The sequence below is a fragment of the Bufo bufo genome, chromosome 1 (genome assembly GCF_905171765.1).
Source record: "Bufo bufo chromosome 1, aBufBuf1.1, whole genome shotgun sequence".
NCBI classification, from domain to species: domain Eukaryota; kingdom Metazoa; phylum Chordata; class Amphibia; order Anura; family Bufonidae; genus Bufo; species Bufo bufo.
Genome location: NC_053389.1, coordinates 354300974 through 354319518, shown reverse-complemented (window position 1 = coordinate 354319518; position 18545 = coordinate 354300974). Strand labels below are relative to the sequence as shown.

At 42.6% G+C, this 18545-nt stretch overlaps 1 protein-coding gene across 1 annotated transcript in view; it reads left to right on the top strand.

Moving 5' to 3' along the window:
• TGFBI (transforming growth factor beta induced) overlaps positions 1–18545 on the top strand; it is a 147554-nt gene that overhangs the window by 89175 nt on the left and 39834 nt on the right. The window contains exons 10-12 of the mRNA XM_040404869.1: positions 4653–4798; positions 8336–8472; positions 8940–9070. Coding sequence (XP_040260803.1) covers positions 4653–4798; positions 8336–8472; positions 8940–9070 — 414 coding nt within the window. The remainder of the gene's footprint in view (positions 1–4652; positions 4799–8335; positions 8473–8939; positions 9071–18545) is intronic.

Here is an 18545-nt window from a genome sequence, read left to right as displayed (position 1 = left end):
TCATTAACGGCACATTGCTGCTGGAGCAGCCGATCAAGCATATACAAGGTGGAGTTCCAGCGCGTCGTGCTGTCACAAATCAGACTTCTGATGGGCAGGTGGTGTCGCTGCTGAACGTCAGCAAGGTGAGCCATGGCGGTGTAAGATCTTCCAAAATGGCCAGAGATTTTCCTGGCCTGCTGCAAGACATCCTGGACCCCAGGATATTTGGCAATGAATCGCTGCACGACTAAGTTCAGGGTGTGTGCAATGCACGGCATATGTGTCATTTTGCCCTGTTTCAACGCGCTCAGCAGATTGTCACCGTTGTCGCACACCACTTTACCAACTGTCAAACTGAGCGGGGTTAGCCACTGATCGGCCTGTGACTGCAGAGCTGAAAGCAATGCAGGACGAGTGTGGCTCTTGGCTTCCAGGCACAACAGCCGCAGCACAGCATAGCAACGTCTAACCTGGCACGTAGAATAGATTCTGGGGAGCTTGGGGGGTGCAGCGGAAGAGTCGGTAGCAGTGGAAAAGGAGGAGTCAGCCGAAGAGGAGACAGAGGATAGAGTAGGAGGAGGAGAAGAGGCAGGGGGGCTAGCAGTTCCGACAAGCCAGCGGTCAGCCGTTGGGCAAGAGGGTTATCCGGCATCATCAACTTTTTACGCTCGAACATTTGGGCCACGGAAGCCTGCCTTCTGCCAGATGAATGCGACGAATGCACAGTGGAAGGTGGAGTGGAGGACAAATGGGAGGAGAAGGAGAAGGAGAAGGAGAAGAAGCAGGACGTGGAGCGCTGGGAGTGTGGCTTTGTGGGTTCTGATTGCATTGCTCCCACTGGGCTTGGTGATGGGAGGCCAGGTGCCTTCTTAATGCGGTCGTCCCTAGGTGAGCATTGGGCTTACCGCGACTTATGCGTTGATAGCACACTATTGTAAGCAGCTGACACGTTAAAAAAAGACCATACTGCGGAGCCATGTGCCGGCATCCTGGGAGCGCAAGATGTGACTGTGCATGGTGGATGGCTCTCTCCAGATACATTTGCAGTCTGCTTTTTGCCTCCTGTGCACTGCGAGTTCTGCCTGCTTCTCCTCCTTATCTGCTGCTTCGTCTCTCCCTCTGAACTCCCCTCCTCTTCCTCTTTTGTGGGCACCTACGTGATGTCCATCGACACGTCATCATCATCACCTTCACCACCACTGACATTAGAGATCTCAGATTAGCGGGGACCACCCTACTTGGGCTGATCTGAGTACTGTCGTCAGACCGCTGGGTGTCGGCCGTTGTTACCTCCTCTTCCTCATCCGATGCAAAGAATGGCTGCGCATAGGTAAGGTCTGGGGAAGGATGGGAGAATAATTCCTCTGACTCGAGCGGAGGGGCTATGGTGGTGGTGGTGGTGTCTTTGGGGGTGCACACAGCAGAGAGTGAGGAGGGTGCAGAAGCGGAAGGCTGAGTGAGCCACTCAACCAACTCTGGTGCTTCCTTTGACGTAATCGCACGCACCTTCTCCAACTTCCGACTTAGGCTCCGGCCTTGTGCACCTGCCCGACCCTACCACCCCTGCAAAACGGCCTGCCTCTTCCTCTGCTTGTAATTTTCAAAATGACCATGTGCCAAAGTCCTTAGAGAAGAGCAGTATTTGTAGAAGCAGGTATATCTCTGGCCTCAATCAATATTTGGTGGAAGCCGGTATATAGAACCCCTTAATCAGTATCTTTGAGAAGCAGGTATATCGCACCCCTCAATCAGTATTTTGTGGAAACAGGTATATAGAACACCTGAATCAATATTTGGTGGAAGCGGGTATATCGCACCCCTCAATCAGTATTTTGTGGTAGCAGGGATATAGAACCCCTTAATCAGTATTTTGTAGAAGCAGTTATATCGCACCCCTCAATCAATATTTTGTAGAAACAGGTATATAGAACACCTGAATCAATATTTGGTAGAAGCAGGTATATCGCACCCCTTAATCAGTATTTTGTGGAAGCAGGTATATCAAACCCCTCAATCAGTATTTTGTGGAATCAGGTATATCACACCCCTCAATCAGTATTTTGTAGAAACAGGTATATCAAACCCCTTAATCAGTATTTTGTGGAAGCAGGTATATCGCCCCCCCTCAATCAGTATTTTGTGGAAGCAGATATATCACACCCCTCAATCAGTATTTTTTGGGGCAACAGGTATATCACACCAGTTGGAATTAGTTATTCCAATAGCGTTTGTCCCTCTATATAGCTGCGGTATCGCACACAACTGCTGCACAATACAAATGCACTATAATATACTTTCCATGTTAGAAAGTATATTATAAGTATATCACATCTCTCAGTATATCACGCCTATCGTTAGCACACCTATACCAGTCCTTAAAAGGACTTTTGTGGCCCTATTAGCTAGCGTTTGTTGTCCCTTACAGTCTGTCCCTGCTCCACAAAGCAACCTCTCCCTACACTCGCAAAACAAAGAATATAAAATGGCTGCCAGATCGGGTTCTGTTATAGGGTAAGGGTGTGTCCATGTGCTGAAACATCTGATGGATGTGTCTTGGGTCAAAGTTTGGTGCAATGCAAAAGAATATGACGCATGCGAACATCGCCATATGTTCACATGTTAGGCGAATCGCGAACGAGCAAAGTTCGCCGTGAAACGACCGCCGGGCAAACCGCAAGGCCATCTCTAAGTAAAGACAGTCTACTAGGGATTCACAGAATAAATGCTACAAACTTTATACTGTGTATATGGTTGTCAGGCAGTTTGTCACTAACAACCAGTCTTTGCAAGTCACAGTGGATAATTTCACATTGACATTGAGCATTAAACTTAGTTGATTCTGCTTACTTCCTTACTAATGAAAAAAAAACCACTAAGACTAGGAATTGTTTGGAGTTTTCCAACATTATATACTGATATGCAGGTGATTTGCATAATTTGATTACTAAGTATACTCTCTGTGCACATTACAAGCTACCAGGTGTAATAAATGATTTGGAATATACAGTAGTTGGCTAAATACTTTCATGCCAAGCACCAAAATGTCCATGTTTTCAGATGGTAGCTGGGATCCTGTGCTCTACATTCATAGGATGATAGCCAAAGGCAATTAACGAAACTCACATGACCCATGTAATAGGGAGTAGGATCGATACAGAGGTTTTTTCATTTTTTATTTTTTAAGCGCAAAATAAGGAATAGGGATGAGCAAACCCATGGAAGTTCGGGTTCGCCGGGTTCGGCCGAACGGCAAGTTAAAATTCAGGTTCGGGACCCGAACTTGACCCCAAACCTGAACCCCATTGAAGTTCACTTTATTATTTTCCTTTATAACCTGGCTATAGAGGAAAATAATAGCATACTTAAGAGAGAATGTAAAATAATATGGACAGTTAGGGGTTAATAATAAAAAAAAAAATACGTCCCTCATCCACTTGATCGCGCTGCCGCAGTGTTTTCTATCTTCTTTTAGCAGGACCTGCAAAAGGACCTACCATGACTAGGGTTGAGCGAGCTCGAACAGCAAAGTTCGGGTTCGTAACAAACTTTGCGAGTTCGGGTACCCAGACCCGAACCCAGACTTTTTCACTGAAGTTTGGGTTCGGGTTCGGTGTTCGGGTGATTTTATTATTTTCCGTTATAACATGGTTATAACGGAAAATAATAGCATTCTTAAGACAGAATGCTAAATAAAATGGCCATGGAGGGGTTAAAAATAATATAAAAAACTCACCTCATCCACTTGATCACACAGCCTTGATCGCTCAGGTCTTCTTTCTTCAGGACCTGCGAAAGGACCTGCGATGACATCACCGCGCTCACCACGTGGTGAGTGCGGTGACATCACCACAGGTCCTGCTGAATGAATTTAGAATCTTCTATCTTCATTCAGCAGGACCTGCGGTGATGTCACCATGTTATAACGGAAAAATAATAAAGTGAAGTTTGGGTCCCCATTGACTTTAATGGGGTCCGGGTTCGGGGTCAAGTGCGGGTCCCGAACCCGAACTCTGACCTGAAGTTCGACCGAACCCGGTAAACCCGAACTTCCACGGGTTCGCTCATCCCTAGCCATTGCGTCACGACGCTCACTACGTGGTGTTACTACAGGCCCTCTGATTGAACAGGATTTGAAATTTCACTACAAGTCTTGGATTAAGTGCATGATAGGCCAGGGCTGTCTACCCAACTTGGGCCCCTCCCTCCATTTTAGTTTTTAGTTTTTTTGTATGAAGAGGCTACGGTGCTTCGCAGCCTCTTCATACAAAAAAATAAAAAAAATAAAAGCTAAATACTCACCTATGTCCAGGGGCTTGCTCACAGATGGCATAGGCCAGGATAAGGCAGGTGTGCACACGTCACTGTGCTGCGTCCCGGCAAAGGCGTGAAATGACGTCATCACGCCCGCCTGTGCTGGGATTTCACTAATGCATAGGTCTCAGGCCTACTAGACCTGAAGACTATGGCGGTGATCAGTGGCAGGGCAGGGAACTATGCCCCGCCTCAGTATGTGGGCGTTCAGGTTGGGCCCCCCAGCGATGCTGGGTCTGGGGCTGCTGACCTGAATGCCCCTATTGTAATCCGCCATTGGTCTTGGCCTGAACTTAAAAAGGTGTTAAATGTCACTATGTTTGTTTCTCGATTTACTTCTGACTCTCTCTTTTATTCAGCTGGAACTCCAGTGATTGATAGAAACATGAAAAATCTGCTTCAAAATCACATTATAAAAGATCAACTCTCTTCCAAATATCTTTACCACGGGCAAGTTTTAGAAACAGTTGGTGGAAATAAACTTAGAGTGTTTGTTTACCGAAATGTAAGTATTCTGCTTTTATTTTTATGTAGAGTGTACCTGTTTATGGGATGTCTGTCTGTCTATCAACCTGTCTGTCTATACCTGCTTTACATTTCCTGCGTCTATGGGTACAGATTCTGATCAGCCAGTATCACAGCCACCATTTAAAGGGGTTGTCAGGGCTTTTATTATTGATGACCTATCCTCAGGATAGGTCGTAAATATCAGATTGGTGGGGGGTCACTGATCAGCTGTATGAGGAGACGGCGCGTGCAGTGCGAACGTGCTGTCTCCTTTCTCTCTTCCTGTTCACTGCTGCTGTCTATGGCAAAGACCATAGATGTGCCGATCTGACACCCAGCACCCCCACCGATCTGATATTGATGACATATGAGGATAGGTCATGAAAAGTCAAAGCCTGGACAACCCCTTTAATGGAGTGTCCAGCTTTTGAGTTGGCCACTTACAGTACAACCAAGTATTCTATATGCTATTTGTGACAATAATTGTTCAGTTTTAAGTAAATACTTTTGAATATACAGTACTGTGCAAAGGTTTTAAGCATATGTGGAAATATGCTGCAACATAAGAATGCTTTAAAAATAGAAGTGTTAATAGTTTATTTTATCAATTAACAAAATACAAAATGAATGAACAAAAGACAAATCTAAATCAAATCAATATATGGTGTCACCACTTTTTACCCTCAAAACAGCATTCTTCTAGGTAGAATTGCACATAGTTTTTGAAGGTACTCATCAGGGAGGTTGTTCCAAACATTTTGGAGAACTAACCATAGATCTTCTGTGGAAGTAGGCTTGGCTAGTATTCTTTTGTGTCTTGTGTCATGTAATCTCAGAAGGACTCAATGTTGAGATCAGGCACTGTGGGGGCCATATGATTCCTTCCAGGACTTCTTGCTCTTTGTTACGCTGAAGTTATTAATAACATTAGGTGTATGTTTGAGGTCACTTTCCTGCTGCAGAATAAATTTTGAGCCACTCACAATCCTTCCTGATGCTATTGTATGATGGATAAGTATATGACTTTCTCAACCATAAGGACACCAGTAATAATGACCAAATCCCTAACTCCACTTGCTGACATGCAGCCACAGCCATTTTACTCTTTGATAGGGACAGCACCATACATATGAGTGTGGCTGCATCTAGTCAATCTCATTCACTTGCATGAGACTGTGCTTAGGTCAGGTGTGCACAACCTTTTCTAGTTTAGGGCCAAATTGTCAGGCTGAACCAATCCCAAGGGCCCAAAACTTAAAGGGGTATTACCAACTGAAATACTGTATTCATGGCATATCAAATACACTGTATATACCATAAATGTCTGGTTACACTTCCAGGATTCCCAACTAATGGGAGAATATATGAAAAATACATGTTAGCAGCCAGAAGACACATACAGTACAGACCAAAAGTTTGGACACACCTTCTCATTCAAAAAGTTTTCTTTATTTTCATGACTATGAAGGCATCAAAACTATGAATTAACACATGTGGAATTATATACATAACAAACAAGTGTGAAACAACTGAAAATATGTCATATTCTAGGTTCTTCAAAGTAGCCACCTTTTGCTTTGATTACTGCTTTGCACACTCTTGGCATTCTCTTGATGAGCTTCAAGAGGTAGTCCCCTGAAATGGTCTTCCAACAGTCTTGAAGGAGTTCCCAGAGATGCTTAGCACTTGTTGGCCCTTTTGCCTTCACTCTGCGGTCCAGCTCACCCCAAATCATCTCGATTGGGTTCAGGTCCGGTGACTGTGGAGGCCAGGTCATCTGGCGCAGCACCCCATCACTCTCCTTCATGGTCAAATAGCCCTTACTTTCAAAGTTTTCCCAATTTTCCAGCTGACTGACTGACCTTCATTTCTTAAAGTAATGATGGCCACTCGTTTTTCTTTACTTAGCTGCTTTTTTCTTGCCATAATACAAATTCTAACAGTCTATTCAGTAGGACTATCAGCTGTGTATCCACCTGACTTCTCCTCAACGCAACTGATGGTCCCAACCCCATTTATAAGGCAAGAAATCCCACTTATTAAACCTGACAGGGCACACCTGTGAAGTGAAAATCATTTCAGGGGACTACCTCTTGAAGCTCATCAAGAGAATGCCAAGAGTGTGCAAAGCAGTAATCAAAGCAAAAGGTGGCTACTTTGAAGAACCTAGAATATGACATATTTTCAGTTGTTTCACACTTGTTTGTTATGTATATAATTCCACATGTGCTAATTCATAGTTTTGATGCCTTCAGTGTGAATCTACAATTTTCATAGTCATGAAAATAAAGAAAACTCTTTGAATGAGAAGGTGTGTCCAAACTTTTGGTCTGTACTGTATATACATGTTTGTTACCAGGTGTTGGGGGCTGCACAAAATGCTACTAAGGGCCACATGTGGCCCCCGGGCTGCAGGTTGTGCACCTCTGGCTTATGTACTAGACTTAGCTGGCCATATGGATTATCAGAGGAGTAACATGCCCCATTCATTCTGTTATTCAGCTGGGTCCCAGATGTTATCAGACTGCTACCAATCAAACTTTGATAACTTATCCTAATACTCCATTAATCAATAAATCCTGGAGAATTGCTTTAATAAATTAATTAGTAGCGTATTATGTTATCAGGGATGAAATGAGGCCTGAAAGATCACAATTATGCACACACAGAACGTTACCCTTTTGTTGCATTATTAATAGAAAAACAGTTCCATGTATACCCGCATTCCTGGGTAAATATAATGATAAAGTCATAAAGAAGATCACTGACTTCACATATCAAGATAACAGGTTACAGTTCACTTGGGAAAGTCCAGAGCTTGTCTTGGGCTACTTTCACACTAGCGTTTTAGTTCTGGTATTGAGATCCGTCATAGGGGCTCAATACCGGAAAAAAAACGCTTCAGTTTTTTCCCCATTCATTGTCAATAGGGACAAAACTGAACAGAACATAGTGCTCCAAAATGCATTCCATTCCGTTAAGTTGCGTTCCCATACTGGAGAGAAAACCGCAACATGTTGTAGTTTGCCTTCCGTCCTGGGATGCGGAGCAAGACGCCCAATGTAAGTCAATGGGGACGGATCCGTTTTTCTCTGACACAGTCTGCCACAAAATATTAAACGGATCCGTCCTCCATTGACTTTCAATGGAGTTCATGACTGATCCGTCTTGGCAATGTTAAAGATAATACAACCGGATCCGTTCATAAAGGATGCAGATGGTTGTATTATCAGTAACGGAAGCGCTTTTGTTGAACCCTGCCGGATCCAGTAAAAACACTAGTGTGAAAGTAGTCTTAGATAGAGGCATATGGACTGCAATACAAGCTCTGAATGGAAGTAGTGTGATGGACGATTTGGTCATGGTAATCGTATGTCTTCCTGTGAAAAATAAAAGGACATGGAGGTACAGCTGAGGCCCAAAGAATACTATGAACTGGATATTTGTGTAACAGTTCCAAAACTAAAGTAATTCACTCATGTCTGTGGTTTTATTTTGTTACATTGCAATATTCATGAAATATATTTTTTTTTAGGCTCTTTGCATTGAAAACAGCTGTATTGATGCACACGATAAAAAAGGAAGATATGGTACTTTGTTTATTGTTGACAAGTTGCTGACTCCTCCATCAGGAAATGTCATGGATGTCCTTAAAGCCGATAGTCGATTCAGGTACTAATTTCTCCATATAACTGGGAGGAGTTTTCAAAAGCCTATCCACAAGTAAAATCCTTCCAAAATAAACCTAACACTTGTGGATTTTTTTGTGGATTCACCTGTAGCTGGCCTTACCCGTATTAGTATAGATCAGTGCATAATAGAGTTTGATTCTACTTTTCTGGGAAAAATTTGGGGGTTTTTGGAAAAATGGTATGGGTAGCAAATGACTGTTGCATTTTTACCAGCTACTGCAATTTAATAATTTCACCTTGCAAAAACAAAGACCAATACTGGGTGATATATGTATGGTTGAGAGGTCGGTTGAAGCCATGGAAGTTTATGGATGCAGTAATTCGCATTAGCATAGATGGACAAATCCTTGTCTTTAGTGAAGTACGTAACTAAAAATAATGTATGATCAATCTTCTTTCTTGTTTGACATATTGTACTAGCAATACACGTTTTTCATGTCCTTGTAGCATGTTAGTGGCTGCAATCCAGTCTGCTGGACTTACTGAGACACTGAACAGAGAAGGAACGTTCACAGTCTTTGCTCCCACAGATGAAGCATTCCGTGCTCTTCCAAGAGGAGAATTAAACAAACTCTTAGGTAAGTGTACTGCCCACGTGCAGCACAAGGAGGCATAAAAGAAATGAATAAACCCATCCAGACCCATCATGATCTAAACAGGAAATCTGTGAACAAGTCCAATGGAATCTGTTCATAAACTGCCTGCATACTAAGTTGAGGAAATGAAATGAAAAGAAGATCAATGAAAGCATGATCTCATGGAAGATCATGAAAACAACATTTGGTGAAGACTTGCAGTGAAGTTTACTGCTTTAGTCTTATATACAAGTCAACAAAATCTAATCAGATTATTGCATTCATTTGACCTGCACTGCGGAAAAAAAAACTACTTGTAAACTATTTAGTTTTTTAGATACATGAGTGCAATGTCGTATAGAAAAATCATAGAACATAACATGTAATAAATTACTGAATGATAGGTACCCTTTTTGAATGCATAGTAAAAAATATACAGTATAAAGGTATAGGTTATGCTATTTTATAAGGGTATAGCAGGAATATAAAAGAATAGAAGATGACAATTATGATATATGATTGAATATACAATGAATTCAGAAAGTCTTTGTTTTTTTTCCACATTTTGTCATGGCATTGTGCTGAAATAAAAAGTTTTCCCCCATAATTCTGTACTCAGTACCCTATGATGACAAAGTGAAAATAGAATGTTCGAAATCTTTGCTAATTTATTGAAAAGGAAAAACTAAAATATTTAATTAACATAAGGATACAAACCCTTTAGGGTACTATCACACTTGCGCTGTTGGATTCTGGCAGGTAGTTTTGCCTGCTGGATCCGGCAATCTGTATGCAGATGGACACCATTTGTAGACGAGTCCGGATGCGAATCGGTCTCCCAAATGCATTGGAATATTGGATCCGTCTCTCCGGTTGTCATTCAGAAAAACGGATCCAGATTTCAATGGAAAATAATGCTGCTCTATTTTCTCAGTCCAAAAAACGTACAGTGACTGAACTGAAGACATCCTGATGCATACTGAACGGATTGCTCTCCATTCACAATGCATTAGGATAAAACTGATCAGTTTGTTTCCGGTATTGAGCCCCTAGGATGGAACTCAATACCAGAAAAGTTTAACGCAAGTATGAAAGTACCCTTACTCAGTACTTAATTGAAGCACCTTTGGCAGCAATTACAGTCTCCACTTGTCTTGGGTATGATGCCACAAGGTTTGTACACCTGAATTTGAGGATTTTTTGTCATTCTTCTCTGCGACCCTCTCAACTTCTGTCAGGTTAGATGGGGACCATGGAGGACAATTATTTTTACGTCTCTTGATTGGGTTCAAGTCAGGGCTCTGGGTAGACCACTCAAAGACATTCATAGAGTTGTCGCTAAGTCACTCCTGTGTTGTCTTGTGCTTAGGTTCATTATTTTGGAAGGTGAATCTTCGGTCCAGTGTAAGGTACAGAGCACTCTGGATCAGATTTTCATTAAGAATATCTCTGTATTTTGCTCCATTCAACTTTCCATCAACACGATGCTGCCACCATCATACTTCATTGTAGGGATGATATTGGGCAGGTGATGAGCAGTGCCTGGTTTCCTCCTGACATGACTCTTAGGGCTCATGCACACGACCATATGCCCTCCGAGACATACAGTCTGTAAGCGTGCCATTTGTCCCGGAGTGGCATATATCGTGCGCACGGGAGCATCATAGGTTACTGTGATGCTGTGCGCATCGGGCCGCCCGCGGGGCTATTGTCCCGCACTCATAATATCATATGAGTGCGGGACAATAGTCCCGCGGGTGGCCCGATAGTAACCATAGTAACCATAGTATGATGCCATGTGCTCCCGTGCGCACAATGTATGCCGCTCCGGGACATATGGCCCGCTCACAGACCATATGTCTCGGAGGGCATACGGTCGTGTGCATGAGCCCTTAGAATGGAGACAAAAAAGTTCAATCTTGGTTTCTTTAGACCAGAGAATCTTGTTTCTCACAGTCGGAGAGTACTTTAGGTACTTTGTTGCAAACTAACTCCAGGCAGGTTTTCAGTACAGATTGATGGGGGAATACTTTTTATTTTATTTTAGGACATAACTAGGGTTGAGCGAACCCGAACTGTAAAGTTCCGGTTCGTACCGAACTTTAGGATTTTTGGACCCAGGACCCGAACCCGAATATTTCAGTAAAAGTTTTGGATCTGGTTTGGTGTTTGGCTATTTTATGGCGCTTTTTGAAAGGCTGCAGAGCAGCCAATCAACAAGCGTTTAACTCTGTGCCCTTAGAAGCCATCACAACCATGCCTATAATGGCATGGCTGTGATTGGCCAGTGCAGCATGTGACCTAGCCTCTATATAATCTGGAGTCACGTAGCGCTGCACGTCACTCTGCTGTTACTAGTGTAGGGAGAGGATGCTGCTGCTGTGAGGGAGAGAATAGGAAAGAATCTTTAACCCCTTAAGGACACAGCCCTATTTCACCTTAAGGACCAGGCCATTTTTTGCAAATCTGACCAGTGTCACTTTAAGTGCTGATAACTTTAAAACACTTTGACTTATCCAGGCCATTCTGAGATAGTTTTGTCGTCTCATATTGTACTTCATGACACTGGTAAAATGAAGTAAAAAAAATATTTTTTTTTTTGCATAAAAAAATACCTCATTTACCAAAAAATTTAAAAAATTAGCATTTTTCAAAGTTTCAGTTTCTCTACTTCTGTAATACATAGTAATACCCCCAAAAATTGTGATGACTTTACATTCCCCATATGTCTACTTCATGTTTGAATTATTTTGGGAATGATGTTTTATTTTTTGGGGATGTTACAAGGCTTAGAAGTTTAGAAGCAAATCTTGAAATTTTTCAGAAATCAAATTTTTAGGGACCACTACAGGTCTGAAGTCACTTTGCAAGGCTTACATAATAGAAACCACCCAAAAATGACCCCAATAAACTACACCCCTCAAGGTATTCAAAACTGATTTTACAAACTTCGTTAACCCTTTAGGTGTTGCACAAGAGTTATTGGCAAATGGGGATGAAATTTGTGAATTTCATTTTTTTGCCAAATTTTCCATTTTAACCCATTTTTTCCACTAACAAAGCAAGGGTTAACAGCAAAACAAGACTGTATCTTTATTGCCCTGACTCTGCCGTTTACGGAAACACCCCATATGTGGCCGTAAACTACTGTACGGCCACACAGCGGGGCGTAGAGTGAAAGGTGCGCCGTTTTGTTTTTGGAAGGCAGATTTTGCTGGACTGTTTTTTTGACACCATGTCCCATTTGAAGCCCCCCTGATGCACCCCTAGAGTAGAAACTCCATAAAAGTGACCCCATCTAAGAAACTACACCCCTCAAGGTATTCAAAACTGATTTTACAAACTTTGTTAACCCTTTAGGTGTTGCACAAGATTTAATGGAAAATAGAGATACAATTTCCAAATTTCACTTTTTTGGCAGATTTTCCATTTTAATTTTTTTTTTTCCAGTTACAAAGCAAGGGTTAACAGCCAAACAAAACTCATTATTTATGGCCTTAATTCTGTAGTTTACAGAAACACCCCATATGTGGTCGTAAACAGCTGTACGGTCACACGGCAGGGCGCAGAAGGAAAGGAATGCCATACGGTTTTTGGAAGGCAGATTTTGCTGGACTGGTTTTTTTGACACCATATCCCATTTGAAGCCCCCCTGATGCACCCCCTAGAGTAGAAACTCCAAAAAAGTGACCCCATTTTAGAAATTACGGGATAGGGTGGCAGTTTTGTTGGTACTAGTTTAAGGTACATATGATTTTTGGTTGCTCTATATTACACTTTTTGTGCGGCAAGGTAACAAGAAATAGCTTTTTTGGCACAGGTTTTTTTTTTTGTTATTTACAACATTCATCTGACTGACATTCATCTGACATTCATCTCATTTACAACATTCATCAGGTTAGATCATGTGGTAATTTTATAGAGCAGGTTGTCACGGACGCGGCGATACCTGATATGTATACTATTTTATTTATTTATGTAAGTTTTACACAATGATTTCATTTTTAAAACAAAAAAAAGTTTTAGTGTCTCTATAGTCTAAGAGCCATAGTTTTTTCAGTTTTTGGGCGATTATCTTAAGTAGGGTCTCATTTTTTGCGGGATGAGATGACGGTTTGATTAGCACTATTTTGGGGTGAATATGACTTTTTGATCGCTTGCTATTACACTTTTTGTGACGTAAGATGAATTGACCTGCGGTTTGTTGCGATCGCCAACATGGGGGGGTCACGGGACCCCCCCGCGCATTTAGCCTAGGTGCCTGCTCAATGATTTTAGCAGGCACCTTGTTCCGATCACCGCCGGCCAGGCGGTAGTGATCGGAACAACACATGACGTACCGGTACGTCATGTGTCCTTAAGGACTCGGGAAACATGCCGTACCAATACGTCATGTGTCCTTAAGAGGTTAATCAGAAGTGCTTGTTAACTCAGCGATCTACCTAGATTTAGCTTTGTGGGTGCAGTGCACAATCTTTTTACCCTGCCCTGAGCCCAGTGACACAGAAAAATAACTTTTATCCGTCTGTTAGTTAGGTGGGCGGCGGCGGACATTTTATGCAAGCTTAGTGCACCAGAACAGCATATGTGCTTTTGTGACATTCAAATCCAAGCTTGAAATATTGCAATAATTATCTGGGTTTTAAAAAACACTCATTTTTGGCAATACTCTCTATCTGGGGCCCCGAACTTTTCGGCACTAAAAAGGCTGTAAAACAGCCCAGGAAAGGGCTAGAGGGCTGCAAAAGGCAGCAAAATGTAGTTAAATCCCCTGCAAACAAATGTGGATAGGGAAATGAATTAAAATAAAAATAAAATAAATAAAAATTAACCAATATCAATTGGAGAGAGGTCCCATAGCAGAGAATCAGGCTTCATGTCAGCAGAGAATCAGTCTTCATGTCATAGCAGAGAATCAGGCTTCACGTCGCCCACCACTGGAACAGTCCATTGTCAGATATTTAGGCCCAGGCACCCAGGCAGAGGAGAGAGGTCCCATAGCAGAGCACCAGGCTTCATGTCACCCACCACTGGAACAGGCCACTGTCAGATATTTAGGCCCCGGCACCCAGGCAGAGGAGAGAAGTCCCATAACAGAGATTCAGGCTTCATGTCATAGCAGAGAATAATGCTTCACGTCACCCACCACTGGAACAGTCCATTGTCAGATATTTAGGCCCAGGCACCCAGGCAGAGGAGAGAGGTCCCATAGCAGAGAATCTGGCTTCATGTCAGCAGAGAATCAGTCTTCATGTCATAGCAGAGAATCAGGCTTCACGTCACCCACCACTGTAACAGTCCATTGTCAGATATTTAGGCCCCGGCACCCAGACAGAGGAGAGAGGTCCCATAACATAGAATCTGGCCTCATGTCAGCAGAGAATCAGGCTTCATGTCACCCACCACTGGAACAGGCCACTGTCAGATATTTTTAGGCCCCGGCACCCAGACAGAGGAGAGGTTCATTCAACTTTGGGTTGCCCCGCAATATAATGGTAAAATGAAAATAAAAATAGGATTGAATGAGGAAGTGCCCTGGAGTACAATAATATATGGTTAAGGGGAGGTAGTTAATGTCTAATCTGCACAAGGGATGGAGAGGTCCTGTGGGATCCATGCCTGGTTCATTTTTATCAACGTCAGCTTGTCCACATTGGCTGTAGACAGGCAGCTGCGTTTGTCTGTAATGACGCCCCCTGCCGTGCTGAATACACGTTCAGACAAAACGCTGGCCGCCGGGCAAGCCAGCACCTCCAAGGCATAAAAGGCTAGCTCTGGCCCCGTGGACAATTTGGAGACCCAGAAGTTGAATGGGGCCGAACCATCAGTCAGTACATGGAGGGGTGTGCACACGTACTGTTCCACCATGTTAGTGAAATGTTGCCTCCTGCTAACACGTTCCGTATCAGGTGGTGGTGCAGTTAGCTGTGGCGTGGTGACAAAACTTTTCCACATCTCTGCCATGCTAACCCTGCCCTCAGAGGAGCTGGCCGTGACACAGCTGCGTTGGCGACCTCTTGCTCCTCCTCTGCCTTCGCCTTGGGCTTCCACTTGTTCCCCTGTGACATTTGGGAATGCTCTCAGTAGCGCGTCTACCAACGTGCACTTGTACTCGCGCATCTTCCTATCACCTTCCTGTGCAGGAAGTAAGGTGGGCACATTGTCTTTGTACCGTGGATCCAGCAGGGTGGCAACCCAGTAGTCCGCACACGTTAAAATGTGGGCAACTCTGCTGTCGTTGCGCAGGCACTGCAGCATGTAGTTGCTCATGTGTCGCTACTTGCTGGTAGCAGCCGCATCCTCCGATCCTAATGACGCCCCCTCCGCATTGTGATTGACAGGGCCAGGGAACGGAATCATTCTCTGCTGGCCCTGCCTGTTTGCATTCAAAATCTGGCGCCTGCACCGCGGCCGTACCTATCTTCAATCTGCGCAGGCGCACTGAGAAGCGGCCGCTCGCTCCTCAATGCGCCTGCGCCGGGTGTAGATGTGACGTCATCGGCGCAGGCGCATTGAGGATGGAGCGGCCGAGCGAGTGGCCGCCTCTCAATGCGCCTGCGCAGATTGAAGATAGGTACGGCCGCGGCGCAGGCGCCAGATTTTGAATGCTAACAGGCAGGGCCAGCAGAGAACGATTCCGTTCCCTGGCCCTGTCAATCACAATGCGGAGGGGGCGTCATTAGGATCGGAGGATGCGGCTGCTATCAGCAAGTAGCCGCCCTACTTGCTGGTAGCAAGGTAATTAGCATATTTTAAAAATAGCTTTTTATCAAATTCTACTGAACCAAAATGATTATTTAACTTATGTATGCAGAGCTCGCAGTATAGGGATTATTAGTAAACCAAAAAAAAAAATGGTTTAGTGGGCTGACAGAAGCCCTTTAAAAGCAGAGAAATAAAAATTTTGAAAATTGTGCATTTTTCCAAATATTTTGCAAATTTGGGATATTTTTATAAATAAAGATGAAATATATTGACTCAAATTTACCACGGTCATGAAGTACAATCTGTCATGAGAAAACTCAATGTCTTGGATAAGTAAAAGTGTTCCAAATTTATTACCACACAAAGTGACAAATGTCAGTTTTCCAAAATTTCACGCTGACAGCGGCATACAGGGGGTTTGCGGCAGCTTGTATATCCCCATCGGGTCCCCGTGCTGTTGCTTGTATATCCCCATCGGGTCCCCGATGGTTGCTATGGCAGCCCCGATGCCTTGAACAGGCATCCGGACTGCCAGCTATGGAAGCCAAGGAGTCCCAGCCCCAGGTCTGGGTCTCCTAGGCAACTGTCAGCATCTTACAGTGTAAGACACTGACATGTCAATACAGTATAATACAAATGTATTGTGCTGTATTGAAACAGAGATCAGACCATGAAATGTTGAAATGTTGAAGTCCCATAGTGGGACAAAAAATAAAGTTAAAAAAGAATTTAAAAAATAAAGTTTTACAAACAAATTAAGAGTTTCAAGTAAAGAAAAAAAAAAGTACCCTTATCCCAAAATAAAGTAAAAAAATTGTAAAAAATAGGGGGGGGGGGGAAAGTTCACATACTGCTCTATAAAACTATAACATGACCTAACCCAGGCATCCTCAAACTGCGGCCCTCCAGCTGTTGCAAAACTACAACTCCCAGCATGCCCGAACAGCCTACAGGTATCAGCCTACAGCAGGGAATTGTGGGAGTTGTAGTTTTACAACAGCTGGAGGGCCGCAGTTTGAGGATGCCTGACCTAACCCCTCAGGTGAATACCGTTAAAAAAAATAAAAACTGTGCTAAAAAAACATTTTTTTGTCACCTTACATCACTAAAAGTGCAACACCAAATGATCAAAAAGGTGAGCCCCTACCTAAGACAATCGCCCCCCCCCCCCCAAAAAAAAAAAACTATGGCTCTCAGACTATGGAGACAAAAATTCTTATATTGTGTTGAATGTAAAAAGAAATATAAAAAAAAGACATATTAGGTATTGCCGGGTCCGTAACAACCTGCTCTATAAAAATACCACATGACCTAACCCCTCAGGTGAACATAGTAAAAAAATTAAAATAAAAACTGTGTCAAAAGCCATTTTTGTCACCTTACAACACAAAAAGTGCAGTAGCAAGCGATCAAAAAGTCACACGCACCCCAAAATAGTGCCAATCAAACTGTCATCTCATCCAACAAAAATTATACCCTACCTAAGACAAAAAAATAAAATAAATATGGCTCTTAGACTATGGAGACACTAAAACATGATTTTTTTTTTGTTTAAAAAATATTATTGTGTAAAACTTACATAAATAAAAAAAAGTATATATATTAGATATTGCCACGTCCGTAATGACCTGCTCTATAAAAATATCACATGAACTAACCCCTCAGGTGAACACCGTAAAAAATAAAATACAAACGATGTCAAAAAAGCCATTTCTTTGTCACCTTAAATCACAAGCAAGCAATCAAAAAGTCATACACCTCCAAAAATCAAACCAATCAAATCGTCATCTCATCCCACAAAAAAATGAGATCCAAACTAAGACAATTGCCCAAAAAATTTTAAAAAACTATGGCACTCAGAATATGGAGACACTAAAATATGATTTTTTTTTGTTTCAAAAATGCTGTTATTGTGTAAAACGTAAATAAATAAAAAAAAGTATACATATTAGGTATCTCCGCATCCATAAGAACCTGCTGTATAAAAATATGGCATGAACTAACCCCTCAGGTGAACACAGTAAAAATAAAAATATAAAAACTGTGTAAAAAAGCAATTTTTTGTCACTTTACATTACAAAAAGTGTAATACTAAGCGATCAAAAAGTCATAAGCACCCCAAAATCATACCAATCAAACCGTCATCTCATCCCGCAAAAAAAGAGATCCTACCTAAGACAATTGCCCAAAAAATAAATATAAATATGGCTCTCAGAATATGGAGACACTAAAACATAATTTTTTTTGTTTCAAAAATGCTGTTATTGTGTAATACCAAGCGATCAAAACGTCATTTGCACCCTAAAATAGTACCAATCAAACCATTATCTCATACCAAAAACAATGAGCCCCTACATAAGATAGTCGCCCAAAAATTAAAAAAAATCTATGGCTTTCATAATATGGAGACATGCATTATTATGTAAAACTGAAACAAACAACCCAAAAAAGTAGTCATATTGGTATTGTCGTGTCTGTAACAACCTGCTCTATAAAAATACCACATGATCGAACCTGTCAAATGAACATTGTAAATAACAAAAAATAAAAACGGTGCCAAAACAGCTATGGCTACTTTCACACTAGCGTTCGGGTGTCCGCTCGTGCGCACCATTTGAAGGGGCTCACGAGCGGCCCCGAACGCATCCTTCTGGCCCCAATGCATTCTCAGTGGAGGCGGATCCACTGAGAATGCATCCGCCTGCCAGCGTTCAGCCTCCGCTCCGTGAGCGGACACCTGAACGCTGCTTGCAGCGTTCGGGTGTCCGCCTGG